This window comes from Sceloporus undulatus, chromosome 3 (assembly GCF_019175285.1).
Source record: "Sceloporus undulatus isolate JIND9_A2432 ecotype Alabama chromosome 3, SceUnd_v1.1, whole genome shotgun sequence".
Taxonomy (NCBI): Eukaryota; Metazoa; Chordata; class Lepidosauria; order Squamata; family Phrynosomatidae; genus Sceloporus; species Sceloporus undulatus.
The window spans coordinates 209,287,009-209,301,105 of record NC_056524.1 but is presented as its reverse complement, the minus strand read 5'-3'; the positions used below and the strand labels follow the sequence as shown (position 1 = coordinate 209,301,105).

Genomic DNA, 14,097 nt, shown 5'->3' with positions numbered 1-14,097 from the left:
GTTCTGCTGCACACTCTCTGGTGCCGGGCTGAGATTGCAGACTGGCCTGGAAATAGGCCCAGGTCCCCTCCTGGCCTAATGTAAACCAGGCCCAAAAAGGCCTTCACAGACAGCAGTAGTGCCCTCTGGAGGACTTTTGGGGGATCCAGGAGCAATGGAGCCCGGGAACAAAGGAGGACGTTGTGGGGGGGACTCTGCTTGCCTGTTGTGAGTCTATTTTACTTACTTTATTTGTTGTGAGTCCATTTTGCTTATCTTCCCAGTTCCTTCAAGTCCTCATTTGATTTGCATGGGTCTTTTAAATTGTAAGCCACTTTGAGCCTGGTGCCCCAATGGCGGCACAGCCACCATATTTTACCCTCAACGTATGCATGGGTCATACCAAAATCCCCAACTTTGACTCCAAAATGTACCCTCGAATTACACATGTGGTTGAATTATAGTCAAGTCTATATGGTAGATCTTTGTGCTTCTTAACTCTGGGAAAATATGTATGAAGCTAAAAAGCTATCTTTTTCATCTCTGTACTTCACCTAGATTTCTCTTTTAACACTTAACTAAAATACATATTAATAGTAGAGAATCATCACTTCAGCTGAGAGCAAAAGCAATTTAAAATAGACAACACATAAATATTTGGAAAACTGTATTGGGAACTCAAGCTTCACCATAATCAGTCACTGAAATTCTCCTATATAATCTTACATTCAATTTTTTTCCAGGTGACACCTTCTGGAATTTCTTTACGTTTTCTCTCTTCCTTTACTGGAATTGTTGATTTCATGCATATGGGTCCTCTGAAAGCAATAAACTACTCACCAGGTCAGATGGTAAGTGCTATTATATCAAAGGTTCATTTATGTAAGGTAGTGTTGTGGGATTTGAATGAACTGTGAAATGAATGGGTGCATTTTTACATTGTTTGCCCTACATGTATGTGGGCTAGAATGTTAAAGATCAAGAACGATAATATTCTCGCCACATCTGTATTTGCCTAACAAAATAGGGATTTTTAAAAAAATACCCTCCTTCTACTTTGCTTCTTCCCTGCAGGTAAAAGCCTGTATTATTTCCAACAATCCTGCTTCCAAGGCAATACGCCTTTCTTTACGCCCAGTCTTCCTTCAACCGGGCATCCAGCTTGGCCAGCTGTGCAATGATCGAATTGGGATGGTAGTGACAAACGCAAAAGTGAAGACCTTTCTCCCCAAAACTGGTGCCATCTTTGTGTTGGATGATGGTGGCCTAGGGTTTGCACATGTAAGTTCCTCAATGCCTTTTGTACCTTATAAGACTGATCCCAGATATTTTGCCTTACGTGTACAGAGCAATAGATCATCAATTCATCCATTACTGAATTAGCGTGAAATGACTGTAATCCAACATCTGTCAAGAGTATGAGTCCTATAAAGGCTTGATGTTTACTAAAGAGGATCCAAAAGAGCCCTGAAATTTATCTGCACTGCAGAAATAATGGATTTTGACACTACTTTATCTGCCATGGTAGAGTGCTATGGAATTCTGGGATTTGTAGTTTTGTTAGATAGATAGCCTTCTCTGTTAGAGCTCTGGTGCCACAACAAACTACAAATCCCAGAATTCCATAGAATGGAGACATGATCATTAAAGTGGTATCAAACTGCAATATTTCTGCAGTCAAATTAGATCTGAGGTTGCCTAATAACTTTTTCTAGTTTCTTTTGTAATAATACTGATTAGTGGTGCTATATAAAAAAAAACCTCTCAGGATGAATGTACTCTATTGCATACAGGAATATGAAATCTAGACACTAGTGAATTCTCTTGGCTTTATATGTTTTGGAGAAGAATAGGGTAGATAGTAAGCTGGAAAATAACTAGTTCTTTATTTTTTTTTATAGCGAAAACATCTTTCAGATACTCTCACATGTTTCAAGCCAGAGATGTTTAAGCCTGGAAATGAACACAAATGTCGAATTATTGACTACAGCCTAATAGATGATGTGGCAATGGTATCTCTCAAACAGTAAGCTCCTATCTTATCCTAGTACAATTTGAACAAGCCTGGTTTTTTAAATGACTTTGTAAATGCATGTTTCAAACATTTGTTTACTTTTAAACTTCCCAACGGCTTTAAAAATGACACATTTCAGTGCTGGATCAAGTGTGCTCATGGCTTACAAAGGGATTAAAGTGCATCTGCCTCACATCTGCACAGTGGATTGTGCCTATTCATTTCAAAAAGGTGCTTTGTATCAGTTGAACTTTCTTGCTTGTAAACAAGCAGGAGTTTTTGCTGTTCAGATGACGTTTTGCTACTTAAGCTACAAGGAAAATAGTTGAAGTTTCTTTTAGTTCAAAAAGTTCATTTACTACCCATTAAAATTATAAGTTTTGTAGACTACTGAAAGAAAGGTACTTAAATAATTTAAGTGACTCAATTTTACATTATTGCTTCACTTATATAAAAAGCTAGCGGTGTTATCTAAACATCTTTTGTAAGTCCTTCATTAAAAAGAAAAGGAGTCATGCCTTGGATTGAATGAGTACAGAGAAACAAGAGAAAAGCATTTCTTATCATAGGTCTGCACAAAATACTGGGGGTTTCTTATGCAGTGGGTACTAGTAGTAACATTGGCTTGTCATGGCCAATACGAAGCTTTGTTTGCAAGGGTGAAATGAGAATGAGAATGCTGGTATTAAGAAGTATGAAAATATTGTATATGGATGTTGGATTGGATGGGTTTTGCTTCATTTGAAGATTACAAACTGAGGCAGATAGGGACTGAAGAGGATGTGAAGATGCTCAAACTAAGAGATGTCAGACACTTTTGCACACTTACCTTCATAAAATGGGCTGCAAAAATAACTGGCTGCTGCTACACGGGAATGTCTTTTGGAAAGAGCATGGAAGGGATCTATTGTTTTCATTACCTCTTCCACCTAACAGATTGGTGCTTTTCTTTCTTATTTTTTCAAAATTTGTAGACGTCTTATAGATGCTCCATTTCTGAGATATCAGGATATTTATCCTGGACAAGTTCTGGAAGTAAGTTCAAGAGTAACAAAACTTTACTCTGTCTCAACTTTCATTATAGTCTTAATCAACCATTTATCATGCAATCAAAGATTATTGGTTTTATCTAATTTTTCCAACAAGTATTAAGTCCCTTTGACTTTCATGTTGTATAGTTATTTAGGCCCAAATACTGATTTTTAACATTAGTATAACAATACTAATAATTTTATTGTAGCCATGCTGGCAGGAGCTGACATCCGTTGTAGCTGAAAAACAACTGGACGTTTGTCCTTGGTTCCTAGAGATCAACACTATTTTCATTAGGAGAACCCATTGTACTTAAAATTACAGAATCATAGAGTTGGAGGAGATCAAAGGGGCTGTCTAGTCCACAGCCATGCAGAAAAATAGTGCAAAAGCACTCCTGGTTGCCCTCTACCCTTAAAGACCTCTGATGAAAGGGTCTCCACACACTCTGAGGCAGTCCTTTATCCCATAGTTTAGTCTTATATGTTCCAGTACTACATTCTTTTGTTTCCTAGACCACAGCATTGTCTCTTGACCCTTTTTCTTTGTGACATTAGGGCACAGTATTAACTCTGAAGCCATTTGGCATGCAAGTAAAGGTGACTGAGTACATCAAGGGCCTAGTCCCATCCTTGCATTTGGCAGATGTGCCTCTGAAGCAGCCAGAAAAGAAATACAGTGTGGGAGCTTCTGTCAAGTGTCGGGTAAGGTCCTCCCTATAAGGGAAAACTTGAAATTCTGGGCTGTCATAAGGATCTTTTTGGTAAGAAAAAAACCTCCATAGATTGTTCGGAGGCCAGAGTGCTTCTTTGCAAATTAAATTATTCTGGGGTCGAGGTGCTTAATTTGTTGAGCTGAATGTAGATATGATACTGTGATGCTTGTTATATACCTTTGAGCAAGTTGCTGTCTCTCAGCCTAATCTATTTACAGGTTAGTTCTTTGTGGGTTTTTCAGGCTATCTGGCTGTGTTCTGGAAGAGTTTATTCCTGATGTTTTGCCAGCATCTGTGGCTGGCATCTTCAGAGATGCTCCCAAGACGTCAGGAATAATCTCTTCCAGAACATGGCCACATAGCCTGAAAAACCCACAAGAAACTATGTATGCCAGCCGTGAAAGCTTTTGGCTATTTAAAGGATAGTTTGTGGGGAGAATGTGGGAGAATAATTTATGTTCTGCTCTGAAAGATTAAGTGGAAGGATTAGATACAAATGGTATAGATAAATTCTGTTGAAAATGATCCCTGCTACCTGTTCATCACCATTTGAATACCAATGTGAATTATGTAGTGTGTTGTACTGAACTACAGGATTAATGCACTTTATTCAAAAAATTCCCACTTAATTCATGCCAGATACATGTACAATTAAAGATCTAATTTTCTAAAAGAATAATGGTTGCTTCCACTTTAACTTCAAAGAATGTAATTCAGCAGTCTTAAGCTCTGTCTCCCATAGGTGTGTTAACTTCAGGAACAATTCTGTTTCTAAACTGATTAGTCATGCCACAACTGTATTGGAAGTAATTTAGGGCTAAGGAACCAAAATTGGAGAGAGATGGAGACTCTTTGCAGGTTGGATGATGTCAGGGGTGTGGCATGCCCCTTGACACTACTGGGGTCCCAACCAAAGTGATGGGTGGTACTTTTTGAGCAGGAACTATTTTCTCTGTGTGCAAATTTTCTTACTTTATACTCCAATAATATAATTCCCCTTTCTTTCATCTTGGGCCAAAACCAGTTTTCCTAGTCAGCATGTAGTCTTTTTCTCCCAGGTTCTTGTCTCCAATCCTGAAGCAAGGAAGATTGTTCTGACATTGAAAAAAACACTTGTCAATTCCAAACTCCCTGTTCTGGCCAGTTATGAAGATGCAAAGCCAGGCCTGATCACCCATGGCTTTGTGGTGTGTGCTAGGGAATTTGGCTGCATTGTGAAATTCTATAATGACCTAAAAGGCCTGGTTCCCAAGAATGAGCTTGGCTTGCCACCTTTGACTCCTCCTCAAGAAGCCTTCTATGAAGGTCAGGTAAGCATTGAGTGAAAATAAAAGGCAAGAACTGTATGTATTTGGAAAGTATCTTTAAAAGTGTGTAAAATCATTACATTCTAGAAAGTGAATTATTTCTTCCTCGCAGAATATTTTTAAGTCTAGGAAATAAGATATAGCATTATGTTCTCATTCTCTTTTTTTAAAAACACTAATTTTGATAATCTTGTCAAAGTAGTAGAACTTGAAACTACTCATCCTAGCAAATGTCATTTTCATAAAAACAAATTCAATAAAGTGTTGCAGAATGCTTAAGTCATATACAGTGGAAAGAGAAGGAGACAGGGCACAAATGGGATACAAGGGAAAGAAAGTAGAGTCAAAACAGGTGATCAGAGTTGAGGAAGGCATAACAATTCTCTATTTGTCTTGTACAACGTGATGAATGTACATGTTTATTTTTGCTTCTTTGTGTTTTCCAAATCAGGTGGTCAAAGTGATTGTCTTAAAATGTGAGCCTGAGCAGGAAAAAGTGCTCCTCTCATTTAATCTGACAGATAATCCTCTTGCTAAAGATAGTAGAGGTGAAAAAGCTTCAAAGAAACGGGAAGTGATATATGAAGCCGGACAGGTAATTTATTTTAAAATATTTCTTTTTTGTTCCCTGTAGGAATTGTGACTGTTCCTCCGGAGATTATGGTGGGCTTTAAAATCTAATAAAATGTGCAAATCATGCTGGGATACTTACCTTTGCAGGCATAGAGTTCTATCCCACATCCTTCTTCCCTTCATTATAAGCTTCGTCATTAGATAGTTCTCACTCTGTCAGTTTCTTCCGGTGAACATAAAAATTTCAGCTATGTAAGGAAAATTTTAGCTTAGTAAGGAAAGAAATATCGTGTCCAAATTTTAGTGCTCTTACTATACATAAGCCCCTCTAACTTTATGGTTTTCTTTACATTAAAGTAATATTAGCTTCTGTTGTAGAGATCATTGGATTTTAAGAAACGTCAGTGTGATCCTGGAACTATTGCACTGTAAAGTGGTAGTTCAGAGGTAGGAGAAAAGCAGCCAGCAAGCTCCATGCAGCCACAAGGCCTTTTTTTTTTTTTGCTCTTCCCCAATATTGGGCCCCAAGAAATTGGCTACTGGAGCCTCTGCAAACTCCTGTGGAATGGTTGGCCATCTGAGTTCATTTTCAAGGCCTCTTTGCCCCAGGAAAGTATTTTCAAACTTTGAAAGTGACTTCTACCCCTCTAGCTGAAAAAAAGGGTTGAGTGGTCCTATGTCCCCACAAGTTGCTCAGAACTGTGATAACGTTTGCAACCTGTCCTGATCTTTGTGTTCTCAGGTTGCTGATGTGAAAATTCTGAAGAAGAAAGAAGATGGCCTAGAAGTTACAATCTTACCAAACAGTATTTCTGCCTACCTTCCCATGATGCATCTCTCTGACTCTGTGTCTCATAGCAAACTGTGGTGTCATTGGCTCAAAGAAGATGATATTCTGCATAATGTTGTGTGCCTCCATGACAAGGGGCGTCATATTGTATCCTTTTCATTTCTTCTAGGCCTTTGGTGAACCTATTTGTCATTTTATTTTGTACAATGGCGTTAACTCTGACTATGCTGCACTAGTTCTTCCTTAGGCTACCAATTTGGTTGCTAATCATGTCTTATAAAATTCTTTGTTAATTGTATGGCTTTAGGATTGCAACATGTTCAGTTTGTAGGGTATCCAACATTAAAATCCTTTCCCCATTTCTCACTCCGTGCTCCAAACACTTCAAACTGGAAATATTTCACCAATCACTTGCAGGTGATAACTTGATTCTGTCTAGTGTTATCATACCTTAATTCTGTGCAAGTGCCATTTGTAATTGTGGAATGTATTCCCTTGCAAATGGTTCTAGTGTTGAAGCTCCCCATTCTGCTTATGTGAGTAGGTCTTGCTTTTCAATAGTTCATAGTTCATTGTACAGTATGTAGGATTTCCTCCTGTATTTGACAGTCTAAAGCAGGGGTAGGCAACCTGCGGCCCGCGGGCCGGATGCGGCCCGGCGAGGCCTTGGAACCGGCCCCAGCCCGATCCTGCCGCCGATTGCCGCTGGGGCCTTGGGCCTCTCGTGCGAGGGGCATGGTGGGGCAATTGTCTATAGACGCCTCAGAAACATGCATTTATATTAACATTTTTTTAAAAATCAGCAAATTTTTTTGCGTGTCCTCCACTTTTTTTTAAAAAAAGTGTCCACCATTTGAAAAGGTTGTCCTACATTTGTCCTGGTTTATTTATTTATTTAATTTAAAAAAAAATTTTTTTAATTATTTATTTTTTTACTTCAGCCCCCCAGTTGTCTGAGGGACAGCAACCCGGCCCCCGGCTCAAAAAAGTTGCCTATCCCTGGTCTAAAGGAAGAAAATCTTTGGCAATCAAGAATATAATTGATCAGTGTCTTTCATAACTTTGACTGGCAAATGTTTGGTGACCTTTTCATGCCTGCATTTTTTGTTTGTTTGTTTATTTCTGGATACCAGCCTTAATTTACCATATATACTTGACTGTAAGTTGACTTCATATATAAGTTGAGGGCAGGTTTTGATGTAAAAAATATGGATTCTGATATGACCCATGGATAAATCAAGGGGAAAACCTAGGGACATCTAAAGGATGGAGGAAAGGAGAATCATGCCAAAGAACTTGCAAAATTCTGGTATGCATAACTATTTGTGCGTACCTTAAAGGCTGGATGGATGTGGCGGGAACTATGGTAAAATCATGACTCTGTGATGTGTGGGGGAGGTGACCAGGTGTGGGCAGGGCTGAGAAAACACACCCATGTCATAAAAGATAAAAAAAGCAAAGCAAAGAAAATGGTGACTACATTAGCAGTGATTATAGCCTTTAACTTTAATATAATAATTTTGCCTGATTTTAACCAAGAAAAGCTGACAAATATACACATATATTGTTAGGATCCTTTGAAGCCCAATTCTTCTTTAAGCTCCTTTGAGGAGAAGCACCAAAGAGATGCCACAGCTGCCATTTTCCTGTCTAGGCATTCAAAAAGGTCAGAAGCAGTGCCACAGTGGAGAGAGTAGAGAAGATCAGAATGGAAACAAATAGGTACTGATCTAGCATTGACAGCACTGACCCTTGGTGCCTCTGTGCCATTGACAGTTAAATTGCATACCTCTCTATTTTGATAAGTTTCAACTGGATGTGCGCCTTGCAGTTGCCAAGGGCAAGAAATTCCCAGATCTGTCCTTTTAATTGATTTATTCCTTGACCCATTGTCTTTAGACTCTGAGTAGGAAGCCAGCAATGGTTTTGGCTGTGCAGGAAGAACATGCAGTGAAGAACTTCTCTGACATTCAGCCAGGATTGCTGTTGACTGGTTTTGTGAAAAACATCATGCCTTATGGTGTGTTTGTGGAATTTCCATATGGTTTGACAGGGCTGGCACCTAAGTCGGTAAGGCATGTCATGCTGTCTTTGGTTAAAAACAGGCTTATTCAGGCATATTCGATCCAAAGGGAGAAGCGGGAGATATAAATAAAAAATAAAAATTTATTATTATTATTATACAAGAGGTCTTTTTGAAACATTCTCGTGCTTTAATCCTGTTTTCCCTGAGGATTAAAATTTTCCCATTGAATTGACCTTTCTAGTGTTGAAGGGGGGTGGGAACAGTTCATTTAATTGTAGATAGAAATGTCTTACTTTCAAGCATTTGTTACAAAACAAAATTGGAGGCAAGACTTCTGGGTTATGCATATTCTTGAATCGTAAAAAATGTCACATGCACAGACACAAAACGCCAGTACATGCACACGTGCATGCAAACACATATGACAGAAGTCTACAATTCTATAAATGATCATAGATTAAGAAAAGGAGAAGTTTTTGTCTCTGTCTACTATATGACCTTCCTGAACATGGAATAGGAAACAAGGAATGTGCTGTGAAAAGAGAGAGCATGTAGAAAATTTCTGGGTATGAGTTTACTGTTGTCCTCCCCGGCAAAGCGTTTGCTTATAGATACTGTTTTGAAATGTACAGTTGCCCCTCCGTTTTTGCAGATCTGAAGTCCGCAGGCTCGATTACTCACAGAGGGGCGAGCACGGTCGGGCGTGTGAGCGTGTGGCCATTCAAGCCAATGGAACTTGAATATATGCGAGTTTCCGTTTTGGGGGGGTGTTCCATAACGGATCCCTGTGAAAACGAAGGGACCACTGTATTTCTTTTCCCCTGGAGATTTTGAAAGTGATATCACACTTTAAGAAAAAATATTTAAGTAATTATTTCTCTTAATCACTACAGGCAATGAGTGATAAGTTTGTGACAGACACCAAGGATCATTTTGTGATAGGTCAGACTGTGATTGCCAAAGTGACCAACATTGATGAAGAGAAGCAGCGCATTCTGCTATCCATGAAATTGTCTGACTGCTCCTCTGAGGATTCTGTTTCACAGAGCTTCTCCTTGCTGCAACAGTACTTTAAGGAGCTGCAGGAAATCAAAAGCATCCTGAGCAAAAGAGGTAAAAGACTTTAGGGATGGGGTGACTAGTTGTTATCGGGGGGTGGGGGATGGTGGTGGTTGTATTTGAGAAACCTAATTTTGTAGCAAAACATGTGAGTGCTTTCTCACATCCATAAATTTATTTAAAGAAAGATGACATTCTTGTTATGTGGTTATTGTTTCGCTTTGTATTCGTGAAAAGAGTTAGGTTCTTTGAGTGCATTTTGTTTCTGTGTGACCGTGGGTTACTTCCTATGACTTTAGACTGCTTAAAAGGGGGAGAAATGTATCTCATTTTCTCATTAAGATAAACATACATAATTTGGTTATATTTCATCTTTTTTTTAAAAAAAGGTAAAACTCACAGAGCTTAATAATATAGTTCCAAGAGGAAAATGGATTTTAATTCTGCTTCTCTTTATCCTCAGATGATTCAAATGTGGCCCAGAAACTTTGTGAAATTAAACCTGGACAGAGGCTGCAGTTGGTGGTTCACGAAGTGCAAGCAGATGGTTCAGCAATTTTCAGTGGAAACTGTGTTGCTGGATTGACTGTAATGGCTGCTTACAACCATCTTGGAGGTAGGCCACATCTCATGGCCTGTCTTTCTTGTCTTCTATGCCCTGCCCTTCTGTATATTGTTTCTCATGTGGTAAATACATCATTTATGGCAGAAAATTACCTTTTTCTCTGTGACTATGAGCCGAAACAGATGGCCACACAAAGTTCGCTTCTGGAGCACGCGGTTTACACGCTGCATGCTCCGATGACGCCTGGAACCAGATATGGGTGCCTTCAAGATGCTCTGGCAGCATGGTGTTTAGATGCCACACACCACTGGAATGTCTTGAAGCTGTCCTGGGGCTGTGGCAGGGCTGGGAAAGCCGTCTCTTTCCCTATCCAAATAGGAACTGATCTTTTCTGCTCCTATTTGGGCTGGGTTCAAAGTGGCTTGGGGCTGCAGCATGTGTTTGTTGTGGCCTCAATCTGTCTTCAGTGGTGGCAGCTTCAAGCTGCCCCTTGCCAGTCTGTTCCAACCCTATGTGTGTCTGTTTATGAGAGAAAGGCAACGGTGAATTCTGGATTTTTAATATGGATTATCTCACTTAGGAAAAGTTCTTAGTTTCTTTTTTGTGCTTGTCCATTATATCAGCATCTCACAGTTATATTTCTGGTGCATTTTTTTTAAGGTAAAAATATTGCTTTGGGTGAAAAAGCAAAAGTGGTGGTTCTATATATTGATTACCTAAAAGCAAAGATCTGTGTATCTCTTCGAGAGGAGCTGCTGTCCCCCAAACCCAAGAAGGTATGAAGAGTTGACACTGTCTAGTATACTCATTGATAAGGGGGAGACACATTCGCAGAAGAGACCCAAATAACATCTGTAGAATTGGGGTGCACATAAAGAATATATAATGGAATGCCTATGAGGTCATATAAAGCTGTCTTCATTTGGAACAATTTTTCCTTTGTCCTGTAGAGAAGGAAAAGGAATAGATGATTTAAGCTGAAACATACTTTTTCACTCATGAGAACAAATTTCAAAACCACATAGTCCCAGAGTGTGGTTATATAAGGATCGTAAACATTTAATGCTGCTATTCAGAATTCTTGATTTAATTTTTTTCCTCCCATTTGTTTATGGTTGGGGTTTAAACATTCAAACTGTTATACTGTGGAGAGTTGCAATAATTTTACAAGCTTGTCTAGGAAACTTGTAGAATTTCCATTGTTATTATGTGTCTTGAAGCTTACTTTGATTTATAGTTTTTTCTTGGCAAGTTTTATTCAGCGACAGTTTGCTATTGCCCTCTTCTTGGGCTGAGAGAGTATGACTTGGCCAAAGTCACCCATTGAGTTTCTACAGCTGAGCAGGGATACAAGCCCTGCTCTCCCATAGTCCTAGTCTAAGACTCAAACCACTGCAGCATGTCAGCTTCAGGAGTTCCATTACTGAAAGTTTTGCAGATGTGACTAAGGGAAAGCCTCTCCCTACACAATCCGCCCCGCACCCTCAGGACTTCTGGAAAGAAACTATTGGAACATCCCAAAGTTAGACTAAGATCAACTTTTGACAAAGCATTTACTGCTGCTGCCCTAAGACTCTGGAATGGCCTACCGGAAGAGATCTGTCTTATTAACACTCTAGATGCCTTTAAGAAAGCACTTAAGACGGATCTCTTCTGGCGGGCATACCCACCTGATCTATTATGATTGAACCCTGAAAATGTTTACCTCCTAGGGATGAAGTGCACATAGATTGTAATAATAATTTTTATATAATAATAATAAATAATAAATTTTATTTATACCCCGCCCTTCCATGGAAATGATCAGGGCGGCTTACAAGATTTATAAAAACAGTACAATACAAGATTAAAATCTAATATAAGATTTTGTTATTGTTTTATAATTGACCGGTAATCAATATATGTATGAAATTGTGAATTGTGAATTGTCGTGGTGGTGGTGGTGGTGGTGGTGGTGGTGGTGATGATGATGATTATTGTGTTAAAAAATACTGACTTCTGTTATATGATAAAATGTCCACATATATCTGTACCCTCCCCAATTTTTTCCCCTGTGCTTCTCATTATTTCTTGATTTTTCAGTTAACCCTAGACTCTCAATATGAAGCCATTGTGCAGCATGTGGCGACAGAGCATGCAGTTGCTTCATTAGTAGGAACAGGCCAACTGATTGCTATTCCTGTAGCTTCCCACTTCAATGACACATTCCGGTTTGATTCTGAAAAACTGAAGATGGGACAGTCAATTCGAGTGGTTCTGAAAACTGTGGAAACAGGGGGTTATGGGATCTTGCTTGCTGTACAAGGAGCAGCGAAGAGAAGGGCTGTAATCCGGTCACGGCATGACTCAGAAGCACTAGATGAGACTTTGGCCATGGTGAAACACTCACTGCATATGGGTGATGTGGTCAAAGGAACTGTGAAGTCTGTCAAGCCCACCCATGTCCTAGTGGCAATTGATGATCACCTGACTGGCTCCATTCATGCATCCCAGATTGTGGATGAAGTTTCTGTAGGCACCTTCCCAACATCCCTGCTAAAAGTTGGTCAGAAAGTGACTGCCCGGGTCATTGGAGGCAGAGAAATTAGAACTCACAGGTGAGAGAAATGTTTCTAGTTTAGAAATGTCTCTTTTCTTATATTTGTAATCTATTATTTCACTTACTATCACTGAGTAATCTAGCAGGCAAAATCCTTTCCGCATGTATCCTGAGTCCAGGTGTACTCATTCAATTTTTGCTTAGCTTATAATTTTCAGCCTTCAAATAATATGAAAGCTAGATGGTCTGAGCTCTGTTCCTACATAAATACTCATTTCATGTAGAGCAGATATGGAGGCAGCTTGGACTTTTTTTATTGGGGGGTGGAGAAGCATATCCAGCTCTCTGCCATTTCTCTTGTGGCAGTGGCAAGCTTTGTCAGTTTTGTGTGAAGAGGGCCACATCCAGTTTTGGTCTTGCCTTCTCAGAGGCAGTCCACCTTCTGAAGCAGATGAGGAGAGAAAATGGAAACCTGCTCAATGCTTTGGGTCTAACAATGCAGGTAGTATTTGGCGGGCCATCAATGTTGGGGCTGGAGGCCTGTAGATTCTCCAGTTATTATTAGACTCAGATTTCCATCAGAGGTGATAGGAATAGTAATTCATTGAGATCTGGAAGGTTGCAAGTTGTCAACGTCTTTATTTACATGGGTAGGATAGGAAGCCTGAGTGAGTTTCTCATTTTTAGCTTTTTGTCTTTACTGTAATAAATATTGTAATAACATTTGGAGTTACATCTTCTGAAATATAAAGTTATAAGACAGAGAGAAGAATAACAAAATCTGAAAAGTTTTTATTTCAGTATGGGTATATAGTGCAAGGTTTTACATTTTATATAAATATTTTCTCAGAAGCATTGCTCACTATTATTTGAGATAAATTGGAATTGAACATATTACCGGTAGGTCTCTTGGGAAACAGACCTCACATAATTGAAGAACAGGGTTCTCCCCATTCCTAAAAAGACTAGTGCTGTTCAAATACATAGCACTAAGGGAATTGCTAGATAATGCGATGTTTTTCCCCCATTCCTTGGAATGAAGCAGGTGGAGAGAGAGCCTCAGCAGGAATAAAATTATATAGCATCTCCTCTTTCAGGCAACAGAGTTACTGCTTCCATGGGTAGCATACTGGTTTGGATTTTTTTTTAATCACTGCAAAAGCTGTTTATCTTTTTGTATTTGCTTAGTATTCTGCTGATGCTAGAGAGGTATATATGGCATCTCTTTTTTCTTCATTTCTTTTGTAACACCAGCGTGGCTAGGGCAAGGATGATTTGCTAAATCTGCTTTTAATTTTCTAATCTGGTTGTTGACTTGCTGTCACTTTTCAGATATTTGCCTATCACCCACCCCCACTTCACTCATACGTGGCCAGAGCTCAGTATCCGACCAAGGTAAGGAGGCCTTTCAATGCTGTGTTGAACTGAAATCTTAGAACATGTTAAATGTAATACAGCCAGCTGCACAACTCAAAATATCTGCTCTTGGTTTGAATGC

At 39.3% G+C, this 14,097-nt stretch overlaps 1 protein-coding gene across 3 annotated transcripts in view; it reads left to right on the top strand.

Annotated features, from left to right (window-relative positions):
* PDCD11 (programmed cell death 11) overlaps positions 1 to 14,097 on the top strand; it is a 37,175-nt gene that overhangs the window by 4,576 nt on the left and 18,502 nt on the right. For all 3 annotated transcript variants that reach the window (XM_042456776.1, XM_042456774.1, XM_042456775.1), the window contains exons 8-21: positions 723 to 830; positions 1,054 to 1,260; positions 1,881 to 2,005; positions 2,968 to 3,028; positions 3,583 to 3,729; positions 4,799 to 5,050; positions 5,499 to 5,642; positions 6,363 to 6,557; positions 8,310 to 8,480; positions 9,330 to 9,549; positions 9,959 to 10,111; positions 10,721 to 10,836; positions 12,143 to 12,657; positions 13,932 to 13,994. In XM_042456776.1, the coding sequence (XP_042312710.1) occupies positions 723 to 830; positions 1,054 to 1,260; positions 1,881 to 2,005; positions 2,968 to 3,028; positions 3,583 to 3,729; positions 4,799 to 5,050; positions 5,499 to 5,642; positions 6,363 to 6,557; positions 8,310 to 8,480; positions 9,330 to 9,549; positions 9,959 to 10,111; positions 10,721 to 10,836; positions 12,143 to 12,657; positions 13,932 to 13,994 (2,477 nt within the window). The remainder of the gene's footprint in view (positions 1 to 722; positions 831 to 1,053; positions 1,261 to 1,880; positions 2,006 to 2,967; positions 3,029 to 3,582; positions 3,730 to 4,798; positions 5,051 to 5,498; positions 5,643 to 6,362; positions 6,558 to 8,309; positions 8,481 to 9,329; positions 9,550 to 9,958; positions 10,112 to 10,720; positions 10,837 to 12,142; positions 12,658 to 13,931; positions 13,995 to 14,097) is intronic.